Source organism: Culex pipiens, chromosome 2 (genome assembly GCF_016801865.2).
Source record: "Culex pipiens pallens isolate TS chromosome 2, TS_CPP_V2, whole genome shotgun sequence".
Lineage (NCBI taxonomy): Eukaryota > Metazoa > Arthropoda > Insecta > Diptera > Culicidae > Culex > Culex pipiens.
Genome location: NC_068938.1, coordinates 101694858 through 101710064, shown reverse-complemented (window position 1 = coordinate 101710064; position 15207 = coordinate 101694858). Strand labels below are relative to the sequence as shown.

Genomic DNA, 15207 nt, shown 5'->3' with positions numbered 1-15207 from the left:
CATTCCTGCCTGACACAGATACTCTAGATTCAAACCGTAAAAAGAATTTGCGGATTATTTTCCCGGCACGGAAGATTCGAATCATGCACGAAAAAACGATAAAAATACGATAAAGATTAAAATAGGTACCGAAAAAAAAGAGATTGCAATCAAGGAATGAAAAATTTAAGAACAATAAAAAAAATTCAAATAAAAAAATTAAAACAGATTATAAAAACTTAAAAAAAACCAAAATATTATATCATGCGTGGAGAGATAATTTAATTATTCCGTCAATTTTATCGAATGTTCAATGTACCGCACCGCTAAAAAAAAATCTCGCATGGAATATTTGTGCGTCAAAACTTGTTTGAAAACAAATGCTAGCAAAACAATGCAAACGGCCGTAATCCACTACGGCCCTTTTGCTAGTTTTGCTAGGATGATTACTGCGATTACTTTTTTTTATTGAAATGTTTAAGTGCTCTGTTATAATTCCAACATTCATATTTTTTTTTGCCGAAATGCTCAAAATCGGCCGTCTCGGAATTGCATTGTAGAAGACATATAAACATAGAGACGGCTTCGCTTAAAATGGATAACTTTTCATATAACTTTATTTTATATACATTAATCTAACTAATACAATAATGATCACATATAGCATTGTGCAAACTAGCATAATCAACAATGGAGCACCCGATTCGAGTGGTAGAAATGACATTTCTCCCATAAGGAATACATTGTAGAAAAAAGCAAAAACTGCTCGAATGGAAATGCTCCATTGTTAGCTACTATTTTCCCAAATTCGCAATTTCCATGCTCTGCCTAAGCTGAACCATTGACTGTTTAGCAACGTTCGCCAAAATACCCTCCGGCGTCGTAGGATCTTCCCACTTCAAAATCTCCGAACTCTCCTCCAACAGTGCGATCGCTTCCAGCAGCCGCTTCTTCAGCGGTTCTCCGTCCAGTGAGCCGTGAGCATACTCAGACTGTGCCAGCACCACGATTGGCGCGTGTAGCTCGTAAAGCAGCATCGCACGTGATCGCGACTTGCCCGGCTCGAACACGTCGATCACTCGGAGGATGTCTTTGCACAGCTCGATCTTTCTCTCGAGCAGAATGTCGGGCAGCTCTGGCATCATGTAGCCCGGGATTCTTCCGTACAGCTCGATCAGGCTGTTTCGGATGGAGGTATTGATGAAGTGGAGGGGGTGGAGCACGCTGCGGTACTTTTTGAACACCCGTTCGAAGCTTTCCAGACGTTCGGGGCCGTACTCCATGTAAGCTAGCTCGTCAATTTCCGCCTGCATAACTTGAATGGCTTTGGCCATCGCCGCTCCTTTGAGCTTGTACTCGCAGTGGGTGCAGTGCCATTCAGCTTCTTCGTCTGAAATTTAGAAGAATAAAGCCTTTTAAAGACAAGTTTACAACTTGAAATCTCTGAAGCGGATTACCTGTTGGTTTGCTCGACACGATCACTCCGTTGTCGCACTTTTGGCACTTTAACGAGCTAAAGTGCGTTCCCAGTTCGGTAGGATCCAAGCATCGCTTGCACTGGCAGGTGAAGTACTTGGTGCTTTTCAACGCTGCCTGTCGTACCATCGTTCCGGACAGCGTGTACGTGTAGGTTGTGCACAGCTTGGAACCCTCCTCGACGTCAATCGCCGTACGTGCCGTTAATCTGGAATAGATGGAGAGTGGGAAGTTGTTGTAATTGTCAGTTCCTAAACTCAGGTCGATAAACCGTTCCAAATTCCTCGGACGCAACGACCCCGACAGACATTGAAAACGAAAGCATGGCACATTAACAAAACGCAGCGTGCTACCGAATCTTGCCAAATATTTGGTACAGGATCTATTCTTAGACCGCATGCAAACCGTCTGCTGCCACTTTTCATCCATTAGGACGTGTTGATGTGTATATTTACGCAAAAGTTGGTCCATTAAGCCGGAGCAGAGTTAGTGGTGCCATTCTTGACTTTGGATGTATACCATAAAGTAGGGATTTAATCTGGACAGCTATGGATCCTCTACTTCTACTCGACTATTAACATTAACGACTTGCCAACATCTTCCAATACGCACCTGTAATCTTTGCTCGGATGAATCGAGTGAACCACGTTAGGAACGCACGAATGCGTCATGATCGCCAGTTTTGGGTACAATCCCCGGATCGTGTATCCGCTGCTGGTTCGCGCCTCAAACGCGTTCACCTCCAAGATTCCAATCACCTGCTGGATCAGTTCTTCCGAGAAGCGATCTTTCAAACCACACTCACTTCGTAAGAATTCAACCACATTCTTCTGATCGGCATTCCAGAAGGTACTTCCTCTACGTTCTTCCCGGTGATCTTGCATTCTACTGATTTCAGCATTCCACCGTTCCGGATCAGCTTCCTTCGCAAGAAGTACCCTCAACGGAGTTATGCAATCCAACTGGATACAACCGGCGGTCGAATCGTCCACGTTTTGGAACTTAACCTTGTTCTTCACAAAAAGATCACATTCTGCCTTATGATACACGACACTCCTGACACATTCCTCACACAACGGCCACCCACACTGGGGACACTTTGGTCCAAAGGCACTGCCATCTACCGGAACACAACACTCCAAACAAACCGGCGGACTGTCCGAATTGGGACCGATCGCGAACGGTTTCTCGTCGAACAGTTCCTCGCCAGCCTTCAGCTTCTTCGTGGTAACCGCATACCGACCCAACTCGGGGCACTCCAGCACTTTGAACGCTTCTCCGCTCATGATCCTCACCAGTAGTGGTCAACCACTGTCTACACCGGCGGTTGGTGGTGATCTTCTCTCGATAAGTGCTCGACTTGAATTAAACAAGGCAACTTGAGCGGGTCGCGCCGATTCGTTCCTATTTATAACATGGGCGCGCATCGTGCGGTATTTTTAACCCACCGAAGGCATGATTAAGGATCAGTTTAACGGTGGTCTGGGTTGGGAAAGTCTTGAAATGCTGGCCGGAAACTGCTAGAAAATTCTTTGATTAGTTGACATTGTTTTACATACTTATTCTGTAAAATTGAATATTCTACACCCAAACCAGATTCCACCATCATTCAGTGATGACCGAGCTACTGACATTCGTTGAACTACTGCAATAAATTACGAGATCATCTCACTTATAGTTGGACAGTTTGCGCATTAGCTTCTCTAGTTCACGTTACCAGAGGGATATAACCAACAAGAACATGAATATGTTTTTTCTTGTTTTATTAATGAGTTATGTATACTTTTTGAGTAACCACGATGCCACAATGGCCACAATGAAAATCATGGAGAAACTTCTCAACAAATAACACGAGTGACACCATCAATAGTAAATCATTAAAATTATGTTATTCAAATAATGTTTGAGATGTGAACTCCCTAGGATTCCCAGCGTAAGACTCTCTGAATCGCGAAATCCGTAGAAGATTCGCGTATACAGTCAAAGTATTCTACCGGCCTTTAAAACATTGTTAAAAGAGTTACGAAATTGGAATCAGGTGAATGCTTCTCGTGCAATTGTTTACAAGCTTTGCAGAGACAAACAGACGAAAAAATCAGATTTTGAAATTTTACTCAGAAATACTAAATTGAAATATGAAGTGTAAACCTGTTTGGATTCTTTAGTTCGAATTGTACTGTTGGTACAACTCATACTCAGAATATTGTCAGGATCAGATCGTATATTTACAAAAAGTATAAAATTGCAATATCCGTTTGTCTTAAATCAAAGTTGTAGGACATTCGTGAAAATTCGATGGTATTTCGAAGGTAACTGGTGTAGGGAGTGCTGGGTATGTTATCAAATGTGGTTACAGTTGTTACTCATTTTAGTTACAAATTGGGGTAAAGTGGGGAGGCTCTTTTATACTAAGTAAATTATGAATAAACCTTATATTAAATCCCTTTTTGCCTTCCTCACCTCAATTAGGAAAGGCTATAAAATCACTCGAAAAATGAACTTCTTTATTCGACCTCGTAGACCCACCTTCATTTATACCTATCGAATCAAAATCAAATTCTGAACAAATGTCTGTGCGTGTGTCTGGATGTGTGTCCGTGTACCGAAAAATATGCACACGATTATCTCCGGACTGGCTAAACCGATTTGGACCGTTTTGGTTTCATTTGATCCGTCTTGGGGTCCCACAAGACCCTAGTTAATATTATGAAGTTTAGAAAAGTACTTCAAAAGTTATGCTAAGAAAACGAGTTTAGCTAAACGTCGGAAGATTGTAAAAAGGGTGGTTTTTGTAAGAAAACCCGTCATGCTATATATTGAAATGTATTTGAAAGACCTTTCCAACGCGTTTAAAAGATTGAAGATCTGACAACCCCATCAAAAGTTATGAGCACTTAAGTGTTATTTATACACTTTTTTGAGGCCGGATCTCAAATATTTTGATGAAAAAGTTGTCCGGATCTATCATGCGACCCATCGTTGGATAGGTAATCAAAAGACCAACAAGCTTAAAAGATTGAAGATCTGACAACCCTACATACAAAGAAAAAATACTCTAAATTTAAAAAGATCGTTCGTTGGATTAAAAGTTCGCGTTGGTGAATATTCGTAGAAAGTTCAAACTTTTTAATTTAAAAGTTGAAAAGTTTTTGATACTACCATGCATTTATGGAACAAAATCGTTGTATCGGTAAAAGTGTTTTACTTTTAATTGGAAAAGAAACCTTTTATGGCAAGAATAAACAACATTTAATAATACAGTGTTAATTTCAGAAAAAAATGTGCTTTATTTTATATTTATTTTTAAAAGTTTTAAACAGTAAGTTAAAAAAAACATGTTGTTATTGTATTTAACGCTTCTGGCTAACATCCGAGTCCAAGCTGTACCGATTATTACGGTACGTTAACGGTAACTTCCGAAGACCCCAAGCTGGACGGTTCCGGATGGACGTTTCGACGCGCGACAGCAAAGTAGCGAACAGGATGGTCCATTGCCGGCCTTCATCAGGACAGGTTTGGAGAAGTTGGCTTTTGATTCGGAAAGGCTGGTCGACGTTTCCCGGCTGAGAAGTGAAGTGCCTGAACAGGGAGTTCCAGAACCTGGAAGCGCATCCGGAAAATGGGGTTGATGAGGCCCTCGGAACGGAATTTGATTTCGAGCACTTCATCCTCCTTCCACAATGACACAGATTTTTCATGCTCGCTGTCCCCAGCTGAAGCTGCGCCGTCGCGATGTGAGCGTTTGTGGGCGGGAAGTTGCTAAAAGAGATGGAAAGTAAGGGAAGTTGGCTAGCCACTGCACACATTCTCAATACTCACCGGTGTTGTGAACCGCCGACATCGAGTGCAACATCCGCGCTGACCACCTCCGATTATGCCGCTACTTGCCGTCCTCCTCTTCGTCGGATTCTTTCTCGTACTTGTCCAAAAATCGGATGTTATTCAACGCAATCTCCTTGTTCACGCAACTCGTCGGCAGCGCCATCTCCTCGATGATCTCGTCCCAGTCCTCGCGGGAATCGACCTTCAACCACCATCCCCGGGTCACTATCACCGAATACAACCGGTTCGAATCCTCATTCCTACCTCCCATCCTACAAAAACAAACAAAATCAATCACAAAACACCCAAGCTTCCTTCTAACCCATTCCGGTCGTGAAACAGCTGCATGTCCTGCAGGAAGCTGCAGACATGGCCTTTTCGAACCCTCGACCTCGTCCCGCACAAGCACCACCAAAGCACCACCCTCCTTCGCCGGCGTTTCGCTGCTGCTGTTTGGCTTACGAAGGTGTCCGCACCCGAGTCCTGGCTGCTGCCGCGGTCGGCTTTGATTCGCGTTCTGGACTCACCAGGCACCACCGGACCCACCAAAATGATTGTTTACATTTGGAACTTAGGCGTACACGGTTGCACGAGAACGTCAAAATGAAAGAAATTATACAGTCGTATTAAAAGTTAAGACTTTTAAATCAGTTAGTAAGGAGATTTTCAAAAACTGTAACAGTAAAAGTTTTCATTTTTTAAACAAGAAAAAAACTTTCCCTTCAGCAAATTTTGGCAACTTTTCAATTCAAAAGTAAGTTACTTTTGACATTACAGTAATATTTTTTTGTGTGTATCAAAAGTTATAAGTACTTTAGTGTTTTAATAAATTTTTTTTAGGCCGGATCTCAGATATTTTGATAAAAATAAGTGTTATTTATACACTTTTTTTTAGGCTGTTTAGTGCATTCACTTTATGAATGCGAGGAAGGCACCAATTACCTAAAGGTGGATTAAGTAACGTTTTTTCTTTATTAGTCACGGTAGACTATATGGGGTAAGGCAGCCGAGTGATGGTGATTTATCAACAAATAACTTTATTTATGTGAATATTTCGAAAGGTGTACAAACTTTTTTGGCAGTTTTTTACATTTTAATAGTATATATTTAAATTTCTGAACAAAATGTAGTTCGGGGTTTTGTCAAACTGTAAAATTTTTTCATCGCAATATTTGTATAGTGCTAGAAGGGGGATACAAACTTTGTTTTACATACTGTAATTAGGCCGAAGAAAACTGTAATATTTGTTTAGTCCATGTTGTGAAGGTATGCTGGTGTAGTTTTTTTAACTACAGGAATTTAATGATTTCCATATTTCTCGAAGTTGCTCATAATTCAAAACTTTTAGTACTGTTAGAATCAACAAAAAAAATCAACAAAAAGTGATACAGTTTAGAAGGACCAGTGATGTAGTGGTAAGCGTGGTTGCCTCTCACCCCAGTTGGACTGGGTTCGATCCCAGACCGGTGGGATTTTCGAGACGAGATTTGTCTGATCACGCCTTCCGTCGGACGGGGAGGTAAATGTTGGCCCAGGTCTAAACTAGAGATTAGGTCGTTAGCTCAGTCCAGGTCGTCTCCTGTCTCGGTAGAGTCGCCGGTAGGCAGTTGGAGTCACAATCTAAAGGTCGTCGGTTCGAATGGGGTGGATGGGAGCTTAGGTGGAAAAAAAAGGTTTGGATTGAGTTGGTGCTCACGTGCAACCATGGGCATTAGACGGTAAAGTAGGTAGGTACTCATAACTTTAGAAAGGGCCCAAGGAAGACCACCAGAAATCCCGATGGGAGACGCGTTATCTCAACTAGACCTTGATGTTCTCTCTCCGATCGATCAGTTCCTCACAGATTCCAAAATATCTATTTAGTTTTCTACCAGTTAGTTTTCCTTCAGTTAGTTTTCGTTCAGTTAGTATAACTCGCCTTCACACAAAGCCGTCGTTTCTGGTTTGCACCGGAAGCAAAGCAAGAACGCCCCAGCAGCTGGACACCGAGTTGCGGCTGAGGCCAAAAGCAAAGGCCAGCAGAGCCAACCAAGTCCCCTACACAATCCCCCTTTCCTTCCCACGACTTGTCTTTTAACATCAATCCCTTCCCTACTAACCCCGAGTAGGGCGCGGGCAATCGGCTCCCCTCCCACTAACATTTACACACAAGATCCTCTGTAATTACTCTTAGCATTAAGAACAATGTAATTACAAAAGCCGACTCGGTCCTAACCAGGTCCCGGTACCGAAAAGAACCTAATAAAAATAATTTTATGAAAAAAAAACTTTAGGAAGGATTACCAAATATTCATAGTCCATTTTTCATCGGGAAGGATTTTTTTTATTCATAATTTTTTCAACCACTTTTTTATTTTCAACAAAAGCATAATTTCACAGTAAAATACAATCCTTATTTTAATTCTTTCTATAAAATATACATGAGTAAAAAGCTCGTACGCATCGATCACTTTTCGAACCTTAAAGCTGTCAACGCAAATCAATACAAGAGAACTCAAGAAATATTTTCACTCCAGCTGCTGAGATAGTTCAAGAAATTTCCGTACATCAGCATTATGGTGCCCAGAAAAAATGACCCCCTGCTCCACAAGCGGAAAACGGTTTTTTGGGTTATTTTAAGCATCTGTGTAAATTTTGAGCGAAATTGCATGAGATTAACCCTAGGGGCTAATCACTTCGAGTATACTGCATACGCGTATCATACGTTCATAATATTCTCATTGTCTGCATACCGTATTGACGATATAGACCCCATATTCGTCGTATTTGAGGTCATATCTACCCAAATATCAGCGTGAATATCATACACGCATAATACTCGCGCAGTATTCCTTGGCTGCATACCGTATCGACTCCAATATTGGCTTCATATTGGTGCAATATCAGAAGTGAATTGCCCTTTGGATTAACCCATTGATACCCGAGCCTAAAGTTTGCGAAAAAAATGTTTTTCATACTAAAATGACTTTTTTAAATCGTTAATAACTTTTCAGGATCGAGTTTTACAGTTTTGGTATATTCTACAAAGTTGCAGAGCATTAAATTTTCAATAAGAATCTCACTTTTGGGAATATTTGGGTGGAAGTAGCGCACCGTGCAGACCAAACCGTAAGAAACTTGGGTTTTCCATACATTTTTTCGATTTTTCCCATACAAACTTCACCTTCGAGTATCAATGGGTAAATGATGACCGATTTTGCTCATATTTGGCCCAGAGTCCTAACAATATTCAGCTTGTGGAGCGAGGTTTTGAAAAAAAGTCCCATATTCTGGGCACCCTAATCAGCATAGGTTCGCACAGTCTGTCAGCTCAAGGCAGCACTTGAACCGTTCGTTTCAACTGAACCAGCGACTGTTTCGCCACATCCGCCAACGTCCCCTCTGGCGTTGTAGGATCTTCCCACTCTAGCATCTCCGTACATTCCTCCAATAGCCGGACGGCTTCTTGCAGCCGTTTTTTCAGCGGTTCGCCCCCCAAACTGCCCTGGCTAAACTCGGACTGCGCCAGCACCACGATTGGCGCGTGCAGTTCGTACAGCAACATCGCACGCGATCGTGATTTTCCCGGTTCGAACACGTCGATCACACGAAGGATGTCTTTGCACAGCTCGATCTTTCTTTCGAGCAGGATGTCGGGCAGCTCCTGCATCATGTAGCCTGGGATTCTTCCGTACAGCTCGATCAGGCTGTGTCGAATTGAGGTGTTGATGAAGTGGAGGGGGTGGAGCAAACTACGGTACTTCTTGAACACCCGTTCGAAGCTTTCCAGGCGTTCTGAGCCGTACTCCATGTAGGCTAGTTCGTCGATTTCCGCCTGCATAACTTGAATGGCTTTGGCTATTAAGGCTCCTTTGAGTTTGTGTTCGCAGTGGGTACATTTCCATTCGGCTTCCTCGTCTGAAACAGTTTAGTGTTAGCAGATTTTTGACAAACTTGAGTGTGGATGTTGGATACCTGTTGGCTTAGTCGATTCGACCAGTCCGTTGTCACACTTTTGGCACTTCATCGAGCTAAAGTGCGTCCCAAGCTCTGTCGGATCCAGGCATCGCTTGCACTGGCAGGTGAAATACTTTGTTCTTTGGAGTTCCGCCTGCCTGGTTCTGGTGCCGGCCAACAAATGCGTGTAGGTTGTGCACAACATTGCACCCTCCTCAATATCGACCGCTGCCCTCGCAATGAGCCTGGAATTTGAATATCAATCAATTTGGTTGTATTCTTGACGGGGGTGACCCACCTGTAACCTTTACTCGGATGCACCGTGTGAGCCACGTTGGTAACGCACGAATGCGCCATGATACCCATTTTGGGGTAGAGACCACGCAGAGAACAAGTGTGCGCCTCGAATGCGTTCACGTCCAAAATTCCAATCGCCTTCTGGATGAGTTCCTCGGAGCAGCGATCCTTCAGTCCACAACTATCCCGCAGAAATGCTACCACGTTGCTCTGATCCGCCTTCCAGAAGGCATTTCCGTCTCGCTCTGCCCGATGATCTTCCATCATGACGATTTCCGCATTCCACCGGTCTGGGTTGGCTTCCTTCGCGAGCAACACCCTCAACGGAGTTATGCAATCCAACTGTACACACGCTTCGGAAGAATCTTCCACATTTTGAAACTTGACTCCGTGCTTCGCAAACAACTCGCACTCTGCCTTGTGGTACACACTTGCTTCACTCTCAGCTCCACACTCTTCGCACAGTGGCCATCCACACCGGGGACATCGAGCTCCGCCGGCACAGCCATCTACCGGGCAGGCACACTCCAAGCACAACGGCGCACTCCCAACGCTCGGTCCGATCGCAAACGGCGTATCCTCGTAGGCAATTTCTCCAGCTCGCAGGTCACGGGACGCCACTCCGTACCGGCCCATCTCCGGACATTCCAGCACCTTGTACAGTTCCGCACTCATCGTATTATATCACGGCCTGCACAACCTGGCTCGATCAAGTGCCACCACTTTTCTGAGCAGAATTTTTCGCTCGCCCATCAAGTGCGCGCTCGAACAGGATTATAGAGACAAAGCGTTCACGCAGATTGGTCGGACTATTAATAACATTGGCACGGAGCGTTGTTTTTGGCCCCCTTGTACAACATACACACGCTACGTGCACGAAGGTGCAAGTGCTGTTGAAGTAGGAAAACGAGATCTGGTTCTAACGCTGAAATTACCTACTCATTTGCGAAGCTAGCTGAGGATTAAATTGTTCGCTCTACAGCATTGCCTTGGCGTTCTCGGCTGCGAGATTCCTACTCGAGACTAGATGTCCGAAGGTTTGATTGTTGAGGCAATTGCAAACCTCTTTTTACACCTTAGCTTCCATCCATTCCGGGATTCGAACTGACGACCTTTGGATTGTGAGTCCCCAGGGAGACGACTCCTACACCTAGACTGAGCTAACGACCTAACCTCTAAATTTGACCGGGACCAACATTTACTTCCCCTTCCGACGGAAGGCGTGATCAGACAAATCTCGACTCGAAAAATGCCACCGGAACCTTCTGAGATCGAACCCAGGCCGACTGGGTGAGAGGCAACCATGCCTACCGCTACACTACCGGTCCCAGCAAGCTTAGGCTAGCTGAGGATGTATTGTGAATAGCAAGACTTGATGCTACAGGGACTGTTTCTTTCACTTTCATGAATGAAAAACATTCATTTTAATTTTATGTTTATTGTGTTCACCGCGGGAAGCTTTTGCGGTGACAAGGAATCGCCTCCTGTTTACTTGTTTTCTAGCTGTTTGACGCAAGATCTACTTTGGGATGGAGATCGATCTTCCATGCAAAACAGTTCATGAGATGTCTTTAGCACCTTTTTATCCATACACAGTTTTTGTAGTACGGAAAATTTACGATCAGATATCTTTTGATTATATAAACAGCATACAATTCTTTCAGTGTGAGCTTCTCGGTAGATAAAGTAACACTTTCGACTTGATGTGGGTGCGCAGGCTTTTTTAAAAGTTGATAAATGTATAGGTGAGTCTTTACAGCATTGTTGGAGGGCGTTGTATAGAAGTGTCCAGCTTGTCTACTCGCACGACCTTCATGCATTCTTCGCCGGACAAGTGTAACGTCGGGAGAGTTGACGTTTTTTTCCGAATGTGCAATAACATTTGGAAATCGTGCTTTGCTCGTACAGGAAGTATGGAATCTTTTGGATAGTTGTACAAAAGGCGGGTAGGATAGAGAAAGGGTCTTCGGAACACGATTTTGAGGCATCTGTTTTGGATAACTTGCAGTTTTTGAAGGCACGATTCTCGGGCATGTCCCCAGTTGGCGATTAGGTAATGCAATCTGGAGTGAATCAACGCAAAGTAAAGCTTTTTCAACGCAGATGTCGGCAAGAACGATGATGTCTTCCTAAGCACGCCGCACAGAGATGACAGGTTGCGCTTCAGAAGATCCACATGAGCTGCCCAACTCATCGTGCTGTCCAGCGTTAGTCCAAGGAATTCGAAGCTGAAGACTTCCTCAACAACTCGGTTACAAACAATAACAGGTTCGTGAGCGGGAATCGGTATCCAGGGCGAGTGTACCAACATGTACTTCGTTTTGGTGAGGTTCATTGACAGGAGATTGGAGCAGAAGTAGTCGTTAAGCAATTCAAGATTGATCCTCTGTTGCAGTTGTTCTACAACAGTAGCGTATTTTTCCCCTACTCCGTTGTTAGAAGATTGATGTGTCGTCGGCGAACAAACGTACCTTGCCAGTAAGGTTCAGTTTAGCGAGATCATTAATGAAAATCAGGAGCAGGATCGGTCCTTGATGGCTCCCTTACATCTCAAAATCTCTAATCTCATCTAAAGACGCTGTTACCAATCATATCTTGAGACTTTTTTATCTATCAGATTGCAGCCCTAAAATAAACCCAAGTGACTGCTGCGTACCGACCTTGGAGATGGCGGACCGTCCTAACAGTACCATCGCGAGTCATTTTTATCCCAACGGTCATTGCAATACAAACTCCTTGCAGCTATCTTTAAACTCGTCTATGATGCTTGACATTTCTTCGCGCTGCTAAGGTGGCAAGGTCGATCAGCTTACAGCGGCTTTCGTAGCACGACAGGCGGAAAGGATTCCGCCAGGGAAGGCCAACGGAGCGCAAACCGGATGAACCTTCGTTGCACAGTCTCTGTACAACGTAAAACTTTTTGCTGAACGGAAGTTGAAGCCGAGCTGTCGCGAAGCTTTGGAAATCATGAAGGAGATGTGCTGCTTGTATGTGAGTTCCGTGTCAAGAAGCACGCCGAGGTCCTTGTCACGGTTCTCCCGTGGGGTTCATGTGCCACTTGATTGCGTTGCGTTTCCTGGAGTAGGTGATGACAAAACACTTGGTTGGGTTGAAAACCATGCGATTTGTTTCATACCATTCCGCAAAGATGTTCAGTAGGTGTTGTAGATTTTCGGCAGATCTTCATGTAGTATACGTCGATTAGACGCGGCCCAGAGAGGTAGTGGTTGCAGATAATTTCCTTGTGCGATACCCGATCCGATCTTGGCGCTTATTTCCCGACCGACCAGATAGGACTGGAACCAACAAAGAAGAGTCTCACTCCTCCCATTCCCATTTTCCTTTCTGTAGCTATGCGATCGCAATGGAATGGTTTCAGCTTGTCAAACGCCGATAGTTCGGTGCACACCACGACGGTTTCGATATGGCAGTGAAGCTGTTGACCTCGATGGTATAAATCCGTGATGGTCCTTGCTGAACAGTCATGACCTCTAGCTCGAAAAGTTTCGAAACTACGCACAGGTCAATCGAAAACTGGAGGGCTATTTCACCGTCTATCAACACGTGGTCGAAATGTGCTTCTGTCCCAGACTGTGATCTGCAGTCGTTCTTGTCTCGGAGATTATGCTGGAAGCAGTTACTTTGTACGGCCATGCTCTTGGATCTGGCGAAATCGACCGTTCGCTGTTCGTTTTAGCCAATTTTCGACCTCGATTTTGACGTAATGTTTTGGACAGTTGTTGTACGTGTGTTCTAGTTGCGCCTAAACGCTTCTCTGTCGTGATTTTCACTCACTGAGTTTGGGTTTTGCACGTTTATGATGCTCATGTTGAAGAAACGTTCCCTAGTTTTATGTTTTTCTCGCCAAAGGAATGTATTAACCGAGTCACTTACAGTTTCAGATCACCTAATGCGTCTTCGAGTGACGCCTCAAGCCACTGCTGTCGGCAAACTTTGCCGAACACGTGTCACAGTGGTACGGTTTCTCTCCGCTGTGAACGCGTCGGTGGACAATCAGTTTCCCCGACGAATAAAAGCTCTTGTCGCAGCCTGCGTGGCTGCACTTAAAAGGTCGATCGTTGCTGTGCGAGCGCATGTGAATCGTTCGCGAATAATGCGTCCGGAAGCGCTTTGTGCACTGGGAGCAGGAATACGGTTTCTCTCCGGTGTGGAAGCGGATGTGATTCTTGAGATTCCCATTTTCGGCAAATCCTGAAGGGATAAGAAGCAAATTTTATGAAATTGATCAAAGTTGTTTCAACTTGTTACCTTTTCCGCAATGGGGACAAAGATACGGCTTGGCACCGACGTGAATCCTTTCGTGAGCTGAAATTGTATTACACGATATATACATAAATGGCATGCCAAGGATTACACAAACCTACCTTTCAAATTTCCCCGCTGATGAAACCGCATCTCGCAGAACTGGCACTTGAACCGCTTCACCGACGAGTGAATCCGGATGTGACTGCGCAGGCCAACCTTATCCTTGAACGCGCTCCGACACTGCGGACACTTGTAGGGCTTTTGTTCGCTCACGTGGCCCGCTTCGTGCTCGAACTTTTCCGCCAGCTGCGGAAACTCCTGGAAGCAAAACTCGCACATCAGATTGTGTACCGTCGGCAGGGTGGCCAGCGATCCGTGTTCCGGTTCGTCTTGCTGCTGCTGTTGGTCCGATGCTTCGTCAGTCGACTCGGCTTGATGGCACGACTTGACGTGCTTTTGGAACAGCGAAGTTTTGCTGAACGATTTGCCACACTCGTCGCAACGAATTGGCTCAAGTTTGACGGCCTCTACGATCTTTATTCCCAGCTGGACGCTACTGCTTGGAACAGGTGCTTGTTCGGACTTAGAAGCTGCAGGATTCTCAAGATGAATTGATGGAACTTCCTCTGCCAAAAAAATCTTCATCACTTCCGTCTCAACCCTACCACCTTCATCCTGAGTTTCCTCCTCATCTCCCTCAGAGAGATACAAATGCTCTTCGAGAATGTCCGCTTCCCGGACGACGGAGGATGTAGAAATCTCGGCAATCGGCACCGTTTCATTCTTCGTGTTGGTACTGGGTGTGCTGTCCTTGTCCGGAGAAGCGCGCTTCTCTTCAGCTGCGGTTGATCTTCCAGGACGGCTCACCCGAAGAATGTTATTCTGGATGCATTTTTGCTTAAACAGATGGGCCGCCTTCAGATCGTCGTAACATGGGATGCACAGGCAATCCTCATGTTCAACCTGAAAAGTAGATACAAGTTTAGAACTTCAAATCTTGAACAAATAAAAACTTTAAAAACGCCCATACTTCAATACCGGTTACGGAAGAGAACATCTGGTCCAGCCCGTTTGGGTGCTGAAAGATAGCCACCATACCGGAACCACGCGTCCTGCAGGCCACGCAGGAGGAGCTCATAGCTACGAACTTTCAGTATTTTACAGTGAAACCCATTGATATACAAAAACTCGCATATCAAATTCCAAACAAGATTTGTTTGTCAACAATTTTTAAGGTCCGTTCACACGACAAGTGAAGAAATTTCATTTGAAATCCGCCGAGGGGTCGTTGAATGGTGCAGCGTTTTGGTTGATGTGTAATTTTTCATGAGCAAAAGATGTATTTGATTCAAAAACTTTAAAAAACTTTACAGTACACTCAAAGTAAAAAGGATTTCAAGTTCACCCGTCGTCACCCTTTAAAAGGATATC

General features: G+C 44.4%; 3 protein-coding genes across 3 annotated transcripts; all 3 read right to left on the bottom strand.

Annotated features, from left to right (window-relative positions):
• Positions 1 to 572: 572 nt before the first annotated feature.
• On the bottom strand, positions 573 to 2953 carry LOC120424104 (SET domain-containing protein SmydA-8-like). The gene is made up of 3 exons (XM_039588115.2): positions 2068 to 2953; positions 1437 to 1663; positions 573 to 1369 (listed from the first exon to the last, which is right to left on the bottom strand). The coding sequence occupies exons 1-3, from the start codon at positions 2739 to 2741 to the stop codon at positions 774 to 776; spliced, it is 1497 nt and encodes a 498-aa protein (XP_039444049.1). The 5' UTR covers positions 2742 to 2953; the 3' UTR covers positions 573 to 773.
• A 4622-nt stretch (positions 2954 to 7575) lies between these two features.
• On the bottom strand, positions 7576 to 10364 carry LOC120424085 (SET domain-containing protein SmydA-8-like). Its single transcript, XM_039588099.2, has 3 exons — positions 9512 to 10364; positions 9232 to 9458; positions 7576 to 9174 (listed from the first exon to the last, which is right to left on the bottom strand). The coding sequence occupies exons 1-3, from the start codon at positions 10183 to 10185 to the stop codon at positions 8588 to 8590; spliced, it is 1488 nt and encodes a 495-aa protein (XP_039444033.1). The 5' UTR covers positions 10186 to 10364; the 3' UTR covers positions 7576 to 8587.
• Positions 10365 to 13238: 2874 nt separating this feature from the next.
• Positions 13239 to 14957, bottom strand: LOC120424086 (zinc finger protein 501-like). Its single transcript, XM_039588101.2, has 4 exons — positions 14807 to 14957; positions 13896 to 14739; positions 13780 to 13836; positions 13239 to 13722 (listed from the first exon to the last, which is right to left on the bottom strand). Exons 1-4 carry the CDS (start codon positions 14912 to 14914, stop codon positions 13418 to 13420), a joined length of 1314 nt encoding a protein of 437 aa, XP_039444035.1. The 5' UTR covers positions 14915 to 14957; the 3' UTR covers positions 13239 to 13417.
• Positions 14958 to 15207: the final 250 nt, after the last annotated feature.